Below are 16,191 nucleotides of genomic sequence, written 5' to 3'. Positions count from 1 at the left end.
ATTCAACCCATCATACTATAGTGTCACATATCCTGGTCAAGATACGGTATGATAAGTATCTGTATGAAGTTCATTAAAGGTATTTGCCATGCCAAGGTGAACTAGAGGCCCACAGCAGGATTCAGTCTGAGCTTGATGATACATGCTTTGGCGTAAATACTGGTATAGCAGTGGTAGTGGCTGCCACAGGGTCCGGAACCTTATGGGGCCTGTTGGGCCCTTTATGCAGGTAACTGGCCCTATTTACTTACTGATCTCCGCTCCTGACCGCCTCTGCTACCCCTTCTGTGGAGGTGGCTGTGAGCAGGAGCGTGGATCAGTAAGTGAGGCCACTGGCCAGCAAACCCCCCAAAACACTGCTATCATTATACTCTGGGGTATTTTCTGACCTCCGAGTATAATGATTGTAGGCCCAGGGGAGGTGAGGGAACATAAAAGGCAGTGTTACTCACCTCTCCTGCAGTCCGGCAGTCTTCAGGCCTCTTTGGTGGCGTCCCAGCCCTCTTCAATGTTGGTACAGATATCACGTGAGCCAGGCTTTTGTCGCGACCCATGATGGCGCTGGCCTGGTCCACGTGACGTCTGTACCAACACTGAAGAGGGCCAGAAGCGGCAGGGAGTGCATTGGAACCCAGGAGAGGTTAGTAGCATTGTTTATCACCTCCCCTGGGTCTCTGATCATTATACTCTGGGGTCTGAAAAGTATAATAATTGTTCATGAAGGGTCCACTATGGGCATAATACTATGTGCAGGGGCCACTATGGGGCATAATAGTGTACATGCAGGGGCCACTGTGGGGCATAATAGTGTGTGTGCAGGGTCCACGGTGGGATAAAATACTGTGTGCAGGGGCCACGGTGAGACATAATACTGTGTGGAAGTGCCGCTATGGGACATTATACTGTATGGAGGGGCTGCTATGGGACATTACACCATGTGGAGGGGCCACTATGAGACATTATACTGTCTGGAGGTCACTTTGGGACAATATAGTGTGTGTAAATGGGACGTTATACTGTGTGGGGGCCAGGAAAGAGGGCGCTAAGCTGTGAAAGGTGAGCCCTATTCAAAAGTTTGCTGGGGGGCCCAGTCTTTGCTAGTTACACCACAGGATACATGTCAAATTACCATTCATGTGAATGCCAGGACTCAACGTTTCCCACAAGTACTTTGCCCAGAGCATCATGCTGCCACTCTGTTTGCCTTCTTATCTTAGTGTAACCTGGTACCTTGTCTTCCTCAGGGCTCGTTCACATCTGCGCCCGGTCTCCGCTCTGCAGGTTTCCATTTCCTGCACAAAACAGAGACAGGAGACGGAAACCTGCCGGCATGTTTCAAGCCCATTCATTTGAATGGGTTTGAAAGATGTTCGGCGGTGAGCGTTTTATACTCTCCACCGCGAAACCATATTTTTTAAATCGGACACAGAGTCGGACATGCAGTACTCTGTGTCCGATTTAAAAAAAAACGGTTTCGGGGCGGAGAGCATAAAACGCTCACCGCCGGACATGGTCTGACAGATTTCCGTCTTCTGCATGCAGAAGACGGAAAACACAGAACGGACTGCCGAACGCTAGTGTGAACCTAGCGTCAGGTAAGTGAGGCACACACATAGCTGTCCTCAAAAATATTTATCAGACCAGGCCACGTTTTTCCATTTTAACCTCTTTTTATTATAAATAGCATGGACCACTTTTATGGATGGCTCCTGTCCGGTATTAACTACTGAATAGGGGGAACACCCAACGAGACAGCTGTTTTAGAAATGCTCTGACCCAGATTTCTGGCTATTACTGTTTAGCCCTGAGGTTTTTTGACAGAAAAAAAAGCATACTCATGCGATGCTCCGATTCCCATAGCATCACACATTCCCTCCGGTACCAGCCAGAATGTAAGTTGTGGTATTGAACCCCAGGGGGTCTGATCACTAATACAATACACTGCAATACAAATGATATACAGTATATATATTGCTGTTTGTAATAGAAGCATATACAAGACAAGCCTGGGGGCCTCCAATAGGCTTCCGGCTGTCATGCTAATGGATTGCCACCCCCAGGAAAATGGTTACTGGGTCAAACCCGAGGCATGAAAGGATTTAATGCTCTGATCACGGGCATTGCCACCAGGTCTCTTTAATACAGTGGAAACTCAGGAGCTGAGTGGCCCCGCCTTGTTTAAAGACTCAATAAATATCTGCCATAATAGTACAACCAATATCATGAATGGGTTAAAGAGGACCTTTTACCACCTCCACCAACTCCAGCTCTGAGCATTTGTTAATAAGTGTTGCTCCACACATTCCAGCACAGTTGGAATTTGTTCTTTATCCCCCACTGTTCCTGAGCAATAAATGCTGCTAGCTTTGGTGCCTGCTATGCTACTTAGGTTCTGTAATGTCAGAATCACACCCCTTTCCTGCTCCAGGCTGATACCGCCCACCTGACAGTACAGAGCATACATAGTAGAGGAATCAAAACTAAGAGTCCATTCACACGGAGTAAACGTGCGCTCATTTTGGCAAAATACACGAGTAAAGAATACACGTGTAAAAATAAGACTCCCATTGACTTCAATGACATTTTTTACATGTGTAGAAAAAAAAAAAGCACCAAAAAAAAGCATCAAAAAAACATGTTTTTTGGCATTTTTTTTTACACGTGTAAAAAATGTCATTGAAGTCAATGAGTCTTATTTTTACACATGTGAATGGACCGTAACAGAATTAATTGCTCAGGAATGGTGGGGATAGAGAAAACAAAATCCAACTGTACTGAAATCAGTGGAGCACTACTTATTAAATGATGCAAAGAGTTGACGGAGACAGTGAAAGACCCTCTTTAAAGTTGCTCAGTCCTTACACTTGTCCATTTTATCTGTTTCTAACAAATCTGCTGCCTTTTTCCTTACTGTCTAAGGCCTGGTTCACATCTGTGCGCAGATGTGAACAGAAAATGGAACAGAAAACTAATACGCATAAAAAAGAAGTTACCTAAGGAAACCTGCAGGCCCTTAGACTATATTAGGGGCCATGTGGTTTCCGTTTGTTTTCTGCACGAAAGTACATTTTTCATGCAGAGACGGGAATGGAATGGCCTGAACACAAATGTGAACCGGGCCTAGAACAGCTGACACTTTGGGGGTGGTGCCACACGATATAGCCACATCCAGTTTCTGGGCTGCTGGAGCTTTCATTTCTCTGTAAGTGAAATGCAAATTAACACGCTAACAACAAAATTGCATAGCTAGTAATTAGATGCAGCTGAAAGTAATTGGTGTTTCACTTAGGGTGGGATTACATGGTGCTGTTTTGCTGAAGAACTGCATGCAGTTTTTTATTGCAGTAATGAGTAGCGCGTTGCTATGCACATCACCTGTATGATAACGGCCATTAAACTCAAAACCTCTGGTGTACTCATTGTTAACCCCTTAGTGACCAGCCTATTTTAGACCTTAATGACCAAGCCAAATTTTGGAAATTTTCCCTGTGTGACTTTGTTAGTGAATAATTCTGTAACAGTATAGCGCATCCAAGCGATTCTGATATTGTTTTTTCGTGACATGTTGTACTTTACTGAGAAGGTACAATTAGACTGATATAACTTGTGTAAATTTATTAAAAAACTCGCAAATGCTGAAAATTTTGAAATTTTTTCAATGTTTTCCATTTTCATCTGCGATATCTCAATATATGCAAAATAATACAGGGCAAAAAAGTTAGTAGTTATATACTTCCAAATGTTCCTTTTGTGTTTCAAGCATATTTGAAATAATTTTAGCATATTTGAGTAATTTAGACAATTTACAAGTTTATCAAGTTTATAAGCAAATTTTGGAAATTTTGAGTGTGTGATTTTTTCCTGTACCAAGCTATGTTTGCAGACAGGAATAGGTGACATAATGACAGAAACCCCCATTAAATGACCCAATTTGTAAAACTAGACCCCTTTAGGTATTCTTTGAGGGGTTTAGTGAGCATTTTGATCAAAAAAATATTGTTTTGCAAGAATTATTACAAATGATGAAAAAAATTACATTTTCATTTTCTTCAAATATGTGTCATTTTAAAGCCAGTTTTTTTGCACACAACACATCAAAAAGAAGAAACACACCCCAAAATATATCACCCCACTTCTCCCGTGTTAAAAAATGTACACTTTGTGGCCTTAGTCCTATGTACGCACATATAGTAGGGCCCAAGAGGTAGGGAGTGCCAAATTTATTTCAAAACACAAATTTTGCTTTCAGATATTTTAGGCCCATTGCACATTTGAACAAGATTTCAGTTACCAAAACAATTGAAAACCCCCATAAATGACCCCATTTTATAAACTAGACCCCTTAAGGTATTCATTGAGGGGTATAGTGAGTACTTTGACCCCATAAGTTTTTAGAAAATTTGCGTCAAACAAAAAATTTCATATTTTTTTACACAAAAGTGTCATTTTATAGGCAGTTTTTTTGCACATAACACATGAAAATGAAGAAAAACACTCCAAAGTAGATGACTCCATGTCTCCTGTGTTCAAAAACGTACACTTTGTGGCCTTAATTCTATGTACGGACGCATGGTAGGGCCCAAAAAGAAGGGAGCACCAACTGGATTTCAAGACACAATTTTTGCTTCCAAATGTTTCAAGCCCATTATGCATTCAAACAAGATTTGAGTTACCAAAACAATTTAAAACCCCAATAAATGACACCATTTTATAAACTAGACCCCTTGAGGTATTCATTGAGGGGTATAATGAGTATTTTGACCCCATAGGTTTTAAAAGAATTTGTGTCAAACAAAAAATTGTCATATTTTTTACACAAAAGAGTCATTTTAAAGGCAGTTTTTTTGCACACATGCCATGAAAATAAAGAAAAACACCCCAAAATAGATGGCCCCATTTCTCCCGTATTCAAAAATGTACACTTTGTGGCCCAAATAGTAGAAACCTCCAATAAATGACACCATTTTATAAACTAGACCCCTTGAGGTATTCATTGAGGGGTATAATGAGTATTTTGACCCCATAGGTTTTAAAAGAATTTGTGTCAAACAAAAAATTGTCATATTTTTTACACAAAAGAGTCATTTTAAAGGCAGTTTTTTTGCACACATGCCATGAAAATAAAGAAAAACACCCCAAAATAGATGGCCCCATTTCTCCCGTATTCAAAAATGTACACTTTGTGGCCTTAATCCTATGTACGGATGCATGGTAGTGCCCAAAAAGATGGGAGCACCAACTGGATTTCAAGACACAAATTTTGCTTGCAGATATTTCAGGCCCATTGCACATTCAAACAAGATTTGAGTTACCAAAACAATTGAAAACCCCCATAAATGACCCCATTTGATAAACTAGACCCCTTAAGGTATTCATTGAGGGGTATAGTGAGTATTTTGACCCTATAGCCGTTTCACAGATTTTACTAACCTTGGCATGTGTAGGTTAAAAATTACTAAAATGTCCCTTTATCCCCAAAGTTTTCATTTTCACAAGGGGTTAAAAGAGAAAAAGACCCCCCACAGTTTGTTACACAATTTCTTCTGAACACGGCAATACCCCATATGTGATCATAATCTGCTGTATGGGAACATGGTGGGGCTCAGAATGGGAAGAGCGCTATTTGGCTTTTGGAGGGCAGATGTGGCTGGAATAGTATTCAGGTGCCATGTCGCATTTGCTGAGCCCCTAAAGTATCAATACAATGGAAACCCCTCAAATGTGACCCCATTTTAAAAACTACACCCTTCAAAGAATGTATCAAGGGGTATTATCATTTTGAGCCTAAAAATGCTTCCCAAAAATTAATGTACAAAATGAAAATTGAAATTTTTAAAGAATATGCCATTTCGGTGCCCAATACGTTGCCCCCACTTTGTGTTGTCAGAGACCTGCACTCCTAAAACTATTAAGAGGACATCCCGAGGGGCAAAAAATTATATATGTGGGTGTAAACTGCTGCTTGGGCACACAGCAGGGCTCAGAAGGGAAGGAGCACTGCGCTTTTTAGCTTTTGGGGTACAGATTTAGAGGGACCCTCTGGGCGCCATGATGTTTTTGCAGATCCCTGGAGTTGACAGTAAACTGGAATTCCCCAATAAGTGACCCCATTTTGTAGGGGCAATTTTAGGGTCTCTGTAAATGTGACATGGTGTCCAAACACCAACAATCTAAATCTGCACTCCAAATGCACATAGCGGTCCTTCACATCTGCGCCCTGCTGTGTACCCAAATGGCAGTGTATGCCGACATGTATGACACTGGTGTACCCCAGATAACGGACTTAATGCCATATGTGGGTAGAAATGGCTGTTTGGTACAGCCGGGCACAGAATCGAAGGAGCGCTATTTTGGTTTTTGGCGCAGTTTGGTTTTTGGACGTCATGCCACTTTTGCGAAGACCCTGAATTGCCAATAAAGTGGAATCTGCAGACATGTCACCCTATTTTGGACACTAGCCCACTGATGGGATATATCAAGTGGTGTAGCGAGCGTTTTTAACCCTTGAGGGTTGCATTTATTTAGTTTCCAGAAATGAAATCGCAACTGAAAATGAGAAGTTAAAAATGAAATTTTTCCAGAGATTCGCCATTTTAGTGCCCGATATGCAACAGCTTTCAGAGCGTTCATCTCTGATACAAGGCGGGCACAACATATTATGCACTGAAATGACGTATTCCTGGAAAAATTGGTATTTTCACTTCTCACAATCAGCTTCATATTCATTTATGGATAATAAGTTATAGCAACACTTGGGGGTTAAAAATGCTCTCTGTACCCCTGGAGAAATCCTTCAGGGGTGTAATTTCCAAAATAAGGTCACATATCAGGGGATCCCACTTTACTGGCGTTTCAGCTCTACAAAAGTGTCATGGCATCCAAAAACCAAACCGTCTGTGCTCCAAAAACCCAATAACCCTTCTTCCCTTCTGTGTCCGGCTGTGCCCCTATATCAGTTTATACCCACATATGACATTACGTACATTATCCCGGGTACACCAGTGTCATACATGTGTCATACATGTGACATAAACTGCAGTTTGGGCGCACAGCAGGGCGCAGAAGGGAAGGAGCGCGATGTGGCTTTTGGAGCACAGATTTGGATGTTTGGTATCTGGACGCGATGTCATGTTTGTAGAGCCTGTAAGGTACCAGAAAAGTGGATTCCCCAAAGGAGTGACCCCATTTTGAAAACTGCACCCCTCATAGAATTTCTCAGGGGGTGTAGTGAGTATTAGTATCCCGGACGTGACTGCACAGCGGATGGTGAAGAGGGAGTATATAAGCTGTGCGGAGAACATTGCAGACACCAAATTCCCTACTATGTCCCAGTAGCTCCTATGATTGGGGGAGTCACTTTGGGGGTCACTTTGGGGGTCATTTCTGGTGTCTGTTCCCTCATAAGCTGTAAATCTGGGGTGTCCCCTGATATTCGCTCGCACCGCTTATATATTCCCTTCCTGATGCAGCCAGTCGTGTTCTAATGATTTGGCGATTTTGCGGGTTTTTGTCTTCACATTGTTAGATGCTATATTTTCTTTATTTTTCTGGTGATGCGGCCATATAAGGGCTTGTTGTTTGCGGGATGAGATGTATTTTGTAATGACACCATTTTTGGGTGCCTATATTCTATTGAGTACATTTTATTAACTCTTTTTTTGCTGGATTAAAAAAAATAAAATCAATTCTGGCATTGCATTCTACCTTTTAAATTTTGCGCCATGCAGCATACAGGATAAGTAACATGTGACCTTTATTCTGCGGGTCGGTACGGTTACGGCGATACCTCATTTATAGTATTTTTTTATGCAATACTAATTCTGCAGAACAAAAACACATTTGGGGACATAAATCAGTGATTTTTGCATCGCCATCTTCTGAGAGGCGTAACATTTTTATTTTTTGGTTGACAGTGTTGGTTGAGGGCTTATTTTTTGCGGGACAACCTGTGCTTTTTATTGGTACTGTTGTCGGGTGCATATGACTTTTTGATCACTTTTTATAGCATATTTTCTAAGGTTAGATGGCGAAAAATCACTACTTCCGGCGGGTTTTTTCAGTTTTTTTTCCCCCGACGTTTACCGTATACATTAAATATTGTTTCAGTTTTATTGTACAGATTGTTACGGACGCGGCGATACCAAATATGTATTGTTTTTATTAATTTTTAGTTTTTTTTTTACATAACTCATTTTCTATAGAAAAAAGGGGATTTTTGGGGCTTTATAACTTTATTTTTTTCAAAAGCTTTATTTATTTATTTTTCACTTTTTTTCACTTTTTATTTCACTTTTTTATGTTTCCCTTTTAGGACACTTGATTCAGCAATGATTTCATTGCTGAATCAGTATTACAGGCTGGAGACACAGGAGACACAGGCTGCATGTGTCTCCAGTCTGTATCAGGAAGCCAAGCGATGTAGTCGCATCGCTTGGCTTCCTGAGTACTGGGGGCAGGATCAACCAGGTAATGGAGGCTCAGGCAGTCTGGGGTCACTGGCCAGACCCCAGACTGCATGTTTTGTATATCGGCACCCTCCGATCTCGCCGCGGGGGGTGCCGATCTGACCGGCAACACAGCGGAACCGCTTCAGTTCCGTGATCATGTTTGATCACGGAACTGAAGGGGTTAAAACTCCCCCATCGGAGCCCCCTCCGATGGGGGGTTATGGAGCAAGGTCTTAGCTGTAAGATACAGCTAAGACTTGCTCCAACTACATCGGCACTGAAAGGGAATCCTTCCCTGACTGCCCGACGTAGTTTTCCTATAGGGCAGTCAGGAAGGACCTGTCAGTGCCGACGTAGATTCCCTATGGGCCGGTCGTTAAGGGGTTAAAGGAGTTTTCCAGGCAAAAAAAATCTTATTTTTTTTTTTTTTATAAGATCTGTTAGTGCTATTAGTGCTCGTTCACACGGGGGGCGGATTTTGACGTAGTCGCAGTCGTGGCTTCTCCTTCCATATTCGGCTCAAATGAACAGGTCGACTCTGGAGGTCGCTTCTGGACGAAGAAAGGGAAGCTCGCTTCTTTTTTCTGCTAGCGGCATGAAAAAGAATGCTAGTGGTCTCCATAGACCACTATTGTATGGAGGCGGATTTTGAGGCAAAATCCGCTGTCAAAATCCGCCTCTTGCCCCCCGTGTGAACTAGTCCTTAATTGGTTAAAAGTGCACCCATATACTTTTAGCAGTGTTTTGAGTGATTTCTAGGTGTCTGAGGTATCTTCTGAATTTGTTTACATGTGTATGGTACCTTACTACTATGTAACTTTGTTTACCTTCCATACTACCTCCCTGTTGCGACTCAAGACACAGCAGATTTACAAAAAGCAGTCGGCCTCTTTATATATCAGGCGCACGCCTGTGTGTCAGAATAGAGATTAGCAGTTTAACTCTCAACAGAAAACTGTTAGAAGTTGTAATAAAAATGTTGGGCTGAGACATCCCCTCTCTGGTCCCCCCTCTGTCTTCTTTGCTGAAAGGTGGTACGTGAGGTGCAAAATGGAGAACGTGTTGCATCTTTGGCGCAATGGAGGGCTGGTATAAATGAGCTCACAAACTCCCCCTGATGTGTTTTCATCCCTACAGTGATCCAGTGGTGGAGGGGCAGAGGAAGCAGCTGTCCCGGGCCCACTGACTCTGTGGGGAAAAGTAAGAAGCCAAAGATGTTTGTGCTACAAATTTTAGGTAGGGTTCACACTACCGTTGGTGCCCGCTCAGAAGGTGTCTGTTTAAACCCCCCCCCCAAAAAACGGACACTTATCATAACGGACAGTAAGTGATCAGTTAGGGTGGGTTCACATCTGTGCCCTGGTCTCTGCTTTCAGGTTTCTGTCTTCTGTCCGGCAGACAGTGTCCGCCCGGGAGCGCCTGTGAGCATTTTGTGGCCTCCGTGGCAAAACCGTTTTTCTTTCAACCAGACACAAAGTCCTGCATGTTTGACTTTGTGTCTGGTTAAAAAAAAAAAAGTTTTGCTGCGGAGACCACAAAACGCTCACAGGCGGACACTTTGCAAACCCATTCAAATTAATGTGTTTGAAAAGTGACTGCCGGTTTCCGTCTCCTGTCCAGTTTCTCAGGCAAAAGACGGAAACCTGAAAGCGGAGACCGGGGCGCAGATGTGAACCTGCCCTTACTGTCTGTTATATGTCCGTTGCCCATAGACCTCAATGTTAAACCCCCCCCCCAAAAAAACGGACACTTAGGGTGCATTCACACTACGTAATCGCCAGCTTATTCTGAACGTAAAACACGTTCAGAATCAGCGGCGTATAAAGCAGTTCCATTCATTTCTATGAGAGCCGGCATACGAGCGCTCCCCATAGAAATGAATGGGATGCTTTTTTCACTACGAGCAGTCCCATTGAAGTGAATGGGATGTGCTGGCGTGTACGGCTAGCTCTGCTCATGCCGAGCCGTACACGCAGCGCTTCCCATTTACTTCAATGGGACTGCTCGTAGTGAAAGAAGCAGCCCATTCATTTCTATGGGGAGCGCTCGTATGCCGGCTCTCATAGAAATGAATGGAACTGCTTTATACGCCACTGATTCTGAACGTGTTTTACGTTCAGAATAAGCTGGCGATAACGTAGTGTGAATGAGCCCTTACTCTCCATTTTTTCAAACGGTCAGAAAAGTTCTGCATATAGGATTTTTTTGTCCGCTTGAAAAAACAGACATGGTTGTAAACGGACACTCCTTTAGTTTCCCATTGAAATCCCATTGAAATGAATGGAAGTTGCAAACGATCAGCTAGTGTCCATTGCTAAAATCTTGTACGGACAATAGCCACGGACACTGCTGAGCGGACACATACAGTAGTGTGAACGCCCCCTTACAGAGATTGAAAGAAGTGGTCATGGCGCGATCACATAGAAGAGATGGGGAATGTGAACGATTAGTCAGATGTCACCTGCAAGTCAGTAAATGTTACTACACTGTATTCACCTAAATTATCTTCTGAGCCCTGCGTAGAGCTGCTACTTGGCACTACATGGTTACCATATAGTGATAATATCAATGTACTTAAGTTGGGGGACCACTTGGACATGTTTGCCCCCCGTGCTACACCTCTGCAGTGATCTGAAAGGTCCAGCCATCAGGGACTGCATGTGGCTATAGTCGTATCCAGTAGATTGTCTGATACCACCTTGACCAGCCCCATTTTAATGAGATAATCATTCTGTTCACCTCTCATGATTTTATTGTTGGGTCTGATCTATATATATGGGCAGTGGCGTAACTAAAGTCTTGTGGGCCCCGATGCAATCTTTTGTCCGGGTCCCCTACCTCATCCCTACAGTGATTTCTTGATAGTGATGGTTACGGGTGCTAAGGAGTTTAATCATCCTTAGGCTGGGGCCCCACGAGCTGGAAAAGCCGCGATTTGCTCATGGCAGAAACACTGCGGTAAAAATGAGTAACCGGAAAGTGGATGGGATTTTTGTGAATCACATACCCACTCTGTGGTAAAAACCACAGCACAGACACTATGCCATTTCCAAAACCCACGCAGTTTTGGAAATGGCAGCATATCAATTATACCTACGGAAGTACCGGCGGCTTCTCCGTAGATGTAAGTGTAATAGAAAGTTTGTGGAGGAAAACTCTGCAAACTTTCTGTTTAAGAGCTGAGGGAAAAACTGCAATGCATTCCTGCAGCGGTTTTCCCCACAGCGCTTTATAGCTGAGGGTCGTTGAGTGGGGCCTTAGCCTTAGTGTGGTTAGGTTAATCTTTGGGTCTCCTTGGCTTATGCACCAGATGGAAGCTGCAATCTCAATACTGATGCCAGTGCTTATGGGCCCCCTAAGTCTCCTGGGCCCCGATGCGACTGCGCCCTCTCAAGTTACGCCCCTGTATATGGGAGATTAAAACTTATATGGGCAGCTCTTGTGTTGTGTCCTGTAGTGTATGGCTATGGGGTGACTGGGGGTATGTCAGTAGATTTACAGAATATTCGGCTTCATCTGAGGACTTCGCTTGAGTGAAGTATTTTTATTGTGTGACGTATTATGACGTGTGTCTGTTTCTTATGACGTCACATTGTGATGTAAGGACACGGTGTTAAGATAGCCGGAGCAGCAAAGAGGTTCGGCGGAGACTGAGCGGGAGGGGGCTTGTAGGAGGGACGGAGAGAAAGAGGCGGCGGCGGCGGCGGGAGTAGAGCAGGCAGAGCCCCTCAGTCACACGCAGTCACCGGCAGTCAGTGAGCGGGCTCCGGAGACATGTAGCAGTGTAGAGTCTCTGGTGCTGCTGTTGTCGGTGTCAGCTGCGCTGTTTGTGGTTGTCGGCGGGCGGGGGAGGGGGCAGGATGATGGGGGTCGTCGCCCCCTGGAGGTGGCTGCTCGCTCTCTGTCTCAGGCTGCTCTTTCTTGTGCCCGCAGGAGTGCCGGTGCGGAGCGGGGACGCAGGCTTCCCCAAAGCCATGGACAACGTGACGGTGCGGCAGGGGGACAGCGCCATCCTCAGGTAAGAGCCTCCTCCCTCTCTCTATAGCGCCCCCATCAGGTGAGACTCCTGTCAGTTTGTGGTGTTGTTTTTAGGGGGTGAGTTGTGCTTTGTATATTATGTACATAGTATGGGCAGGTGTACAACTAGTCATTGGGAGAAATGCAAGGTACGTGGTACTGGGATATATGGACAGGTGTGACGTAGGTGTGATGAGTTCTGGATATATTCCAGCGCCAGGTGTACAGGACAGGTACATGGGCAGGAAAGGAGAAGGTATACAGGGGTAGATGCATAGACATATGGGAGGTTAAAAGGACAGACATATGGGAGGGGAATAAGGGGGGGCATATAGGGGCACATACATGGACTGGCAAAAAGAATGTGTACACGGTCGTATATGTGGACAGACAAGGAGAAGGTTTATAGGGGTAGATGCATAGACATATTGGAGATGTACAGCGACAGACATATAGGGAGGCAAGGGGAAGTGTATATGGGCAGATGCATGGACTGGCAAGGAGGAGGTGGTGTATGGGTGCACATACATGAACAGGCATTGGGGAGGTGTACAGGGTCCAATTCATAGACCATCATGTGCGTGGTGTACATGAGCAGATACATGGACAGGCCAGGGGCAGGTGTGCAGGAGACATTATCTATCTATAGTACTTGGAGGGGGGGTAGGGAACCGTAGACAGGTAGAAGGCAGACGTAATAGGCACATATAGAACAGGAGTACACAGACAGTTATATGGACAGGTATAGCATGTGCATAGGGGCCAATATATGGACAGGTATAGGGCTGAAGTATAGGGTCATGTGCTGTACTTGGTACTGGGATATGTGGGCAGGTACATAAAGAGGTAGAGGGCAGGTGTATATGGATACGTGAGATGAACATCCTCTGTACCTGCCGACTTAGGAAGTCATTGTTCTGGTGCGTGTGGTCCTTAGAGATTTGTCTGCTTTTCATCTCTAGGGTTTATTTAGTCTGCTCCTCTTTGGCCATTGCGCCAGCTCCTTCTTACCAGTGACCCGTGTTCTTATTACTGCTATGTTGAGACTTGGGATACAACCTGATGATTCTGGGGAGGCTAAAGTGTTCTACACCACAGTTTTATCCTTGTTGGATATGTCATAAATGTGTGCTGACCTCTGGAACTCCCTTTTATCCCAAAAGTAGTAGTGCTTGGCCCTACAATGTGAGTGTTAATTGTACTAATTGGGGGTTCTCAGAAATTACTAAAAGTATGAGAGATGGGTCTCCCCTTTAGTACTTGGATATATTTATTGTTGTGTAGTTCATCTGTCTCTTCCATTCTTCACCCATTCTCCACAATGACATATCCTGCAAGATCTGATGGTATCCTTAGACCAGGATTTGTCATTATTGCTTCATTTAATATCTTCAAGTGTGAACTGCTTCTAATCTGGCTGTAACTTCCTAAATAGAGTATCTTAGATGTGAGCAGCAGGGGGCGATGTAAACCTTTCTGACTGCTGGGCCCTGTAGTCACAGTATAAGTATGAGAACGCTCGCTGTAGCAGTAATGCGCTGAGTCCTGGCTGCTCCACATATTAGCCCCGCACGCGTTACGTTTATTACAGTGTTAAATCTAGCTACACATTATCCCGGCCATTAATGACCATCCAAGCTGAATTTCTTGACTTTATATAAGGTGAGTCTTAGTTCCTCTGCATTCATGTTCTTGTGTGGAGCCTGTCCTGCAGAGGCTTTGTATGCTTTTTGCGGGGGGTCTGATTTATCACTTCACCCCTCTAGGTAGAGGATTCTTGGACCTATTCGGTATTGTATCACATTTCACAGTATTATGAATTCAGCTCCATACACAGTTTTGTGTCCACTGCCATGGTAGACTCTTGTCCACAAATGACTTCTGGGGCATATTCTGTGTCCTCCCAGGTTACTATATGTAAGCCCAAGGTTGGAGGTCCCAAGGTGACCTCTGGTAGCATAGCTACCTCACAGTAATTGGGTGTGACCCTTACTGTATATCCACTACACATACACATTTCACTTAAGAATACCATGTATATCTCCTGCAGGAAAGACATGGCTGTGTATATCTAATAATATAATGAGGGAGATATACAGCAACCTCTGAGCTCCGCCGGGCTGTGTGCCTGACAAGAAATGTATGCCAGCTCATGGCTGACGTAGTTTCCCGCATCATTTGTGCTAGATTTCTGGCATAAATGATAATAAATCTGATGGGACTGATGGCCCTACCCCTGATCTGCAAAAAAAAATTAAAAACCTGAAAGTTTTTTAAGCAAAAGACGAATTTGAAAAATAGTGCCGTATAAGGCAAAGGATGTGTAGGCACAGGATAATCATAGCTGTGTACGTATATTGTACTATTATCTGTATGGATCCAGATGATAGCCAGGTATAGAGGTCTCATATCTTGTATCTCCTGCAGGATAGTCATGACTATAATGTACTAGTTATCTTAACGGATTCAGAGGATGGCCCTGGTGTATAAGACTTGAATCTTATTTCTCTTGCAGGATCATCATCCCTGTGTATGTATAATATACTATTATGTATACAGGTCTGGAAGGTAGTCAGGTATAGAGGACAACATTTATTCATATTCAATAGTTGGTAGAACCCAGCAGATGCTTCCTTATGGATGGTATTGATCGACACAATACTCTCGGATGCCTGTTGAAACTCTTGGTGTATGTGAGCCATCGGTTGGGTGTGGTTTCTCTGGCCAGCCTCGATCTTCCAGTTTCGGGGGTCTGCCGACTCAGAGCATGTTCCGACACTCACCATTCACCTTCCACTTCGTAATCACATAGGCCACTGTCGATTTTTGGGTAATCCAGTTCGCTTGCTATGTCCCTTAAGGATCGACCATTTCTGTGGTACCCTACAATTACCCCTTTCTCAAAATCGGACAACTCTGCACTTCATGGCATCTTGCATGCAACTAATGCCAATGCTGTTTCCTATTTAACAGCAGAAGGCATGACATACATCACGACTGCAGATATCTTCATTTGCATGGGTGTCCAAATACTTATTGGTAGACGGTGTATGTATAATATATTTATTTGCAGAGCTTTAACAAATAGCCAGTGAAGAAGTCTTATATTTTGGATTTCGTATAGGATAGAAATGGCTATTTGTGTATAATAATATGCTATTATGTAAAGGCAGCTAGATGATAGGTGTAGAGGGCTTGTATCTAGGATCTTCTATAATATAGTTATAGCTAGGTAAACAGGGAATTAGCTAAAAGGGATACATAGGTAACAATTAGTAATGGACTCTGGAACCCGAGGAGACCTCAAAGGTCTCTCTGACCCTTAAAGTATACCATTATTCTAAGGGAGCGTTCACACTACCGTCGGTGTCCGACAGCTAGTGTCCGCTGCTAATGTGTGTTCAAAATCTTGTGCGGACACTAGCTGTGTCCCTGACATTTTGCATTGATTTAAATGGACATCGGGTGCGTTCTTTTACTGTCCGTGTGTGTCCTTAAGTGTCCGTTCCCAAAGATGTTCGACTTTTCAAGCGGACAGAAAAAACGTACATGTCGGGTTTTTGCTGTCCACTTGAAAAGTCGGACATCTTTGGGAACAGACCCTTAAGGACAGGCACGGACTGTTAAAGAACGCACCCGATCTCCATTTAAATCAATGCAGAATGTCAGGGACACAGCTAGTGTCCGCGGCTAATGTCCGCACAAGATTTTGAACGGACATTAGCAG

At 43.8% G+C, this 16,191-nt stretch overlaps 1 protein-coding gene across 1 annotated transcript in view; it reads left to right on the top strand.

The window, feature by feature from the left end:
* LOC142210759 (opioid-binding protein/cell adhesion molecule homolog) overlaps window positions 1-16,191 on the top strand; it is a 382,482-nt gene that overhangs the window by 180,691 nt on the left and 185,600 nt on the right. Inside the window, exon 2 of the mRNA XM_075280159.1 lies at window positions 12,381-12,465. Coding sequence (XP_075136260.1) covers window positions 12,381-12,465 — 85 coding nt within the window. The remainder of the gene's footprint in view (window positions 1-12,380; window positions 12,466-16,191) is intronic.

The sequence above is a fragment of the Leptodactylus fuscus genome, chromosome 6 (assembly GCF_031893055.1).
Source record: "Leptodactylus fuscus isolate aLepFus1 chromosome 6, aLepFus1.hap2, whole genome shotgun sequence".
NCBI lineage: Eukaryota > Metazoa > Chordata > Amphibia > Anura > Leptodactylidae > Leptodactylus > Leptodactylus fuscus.
This window is presented reverse-complemented; position numbering and strand designations above follow the sequence as displayed.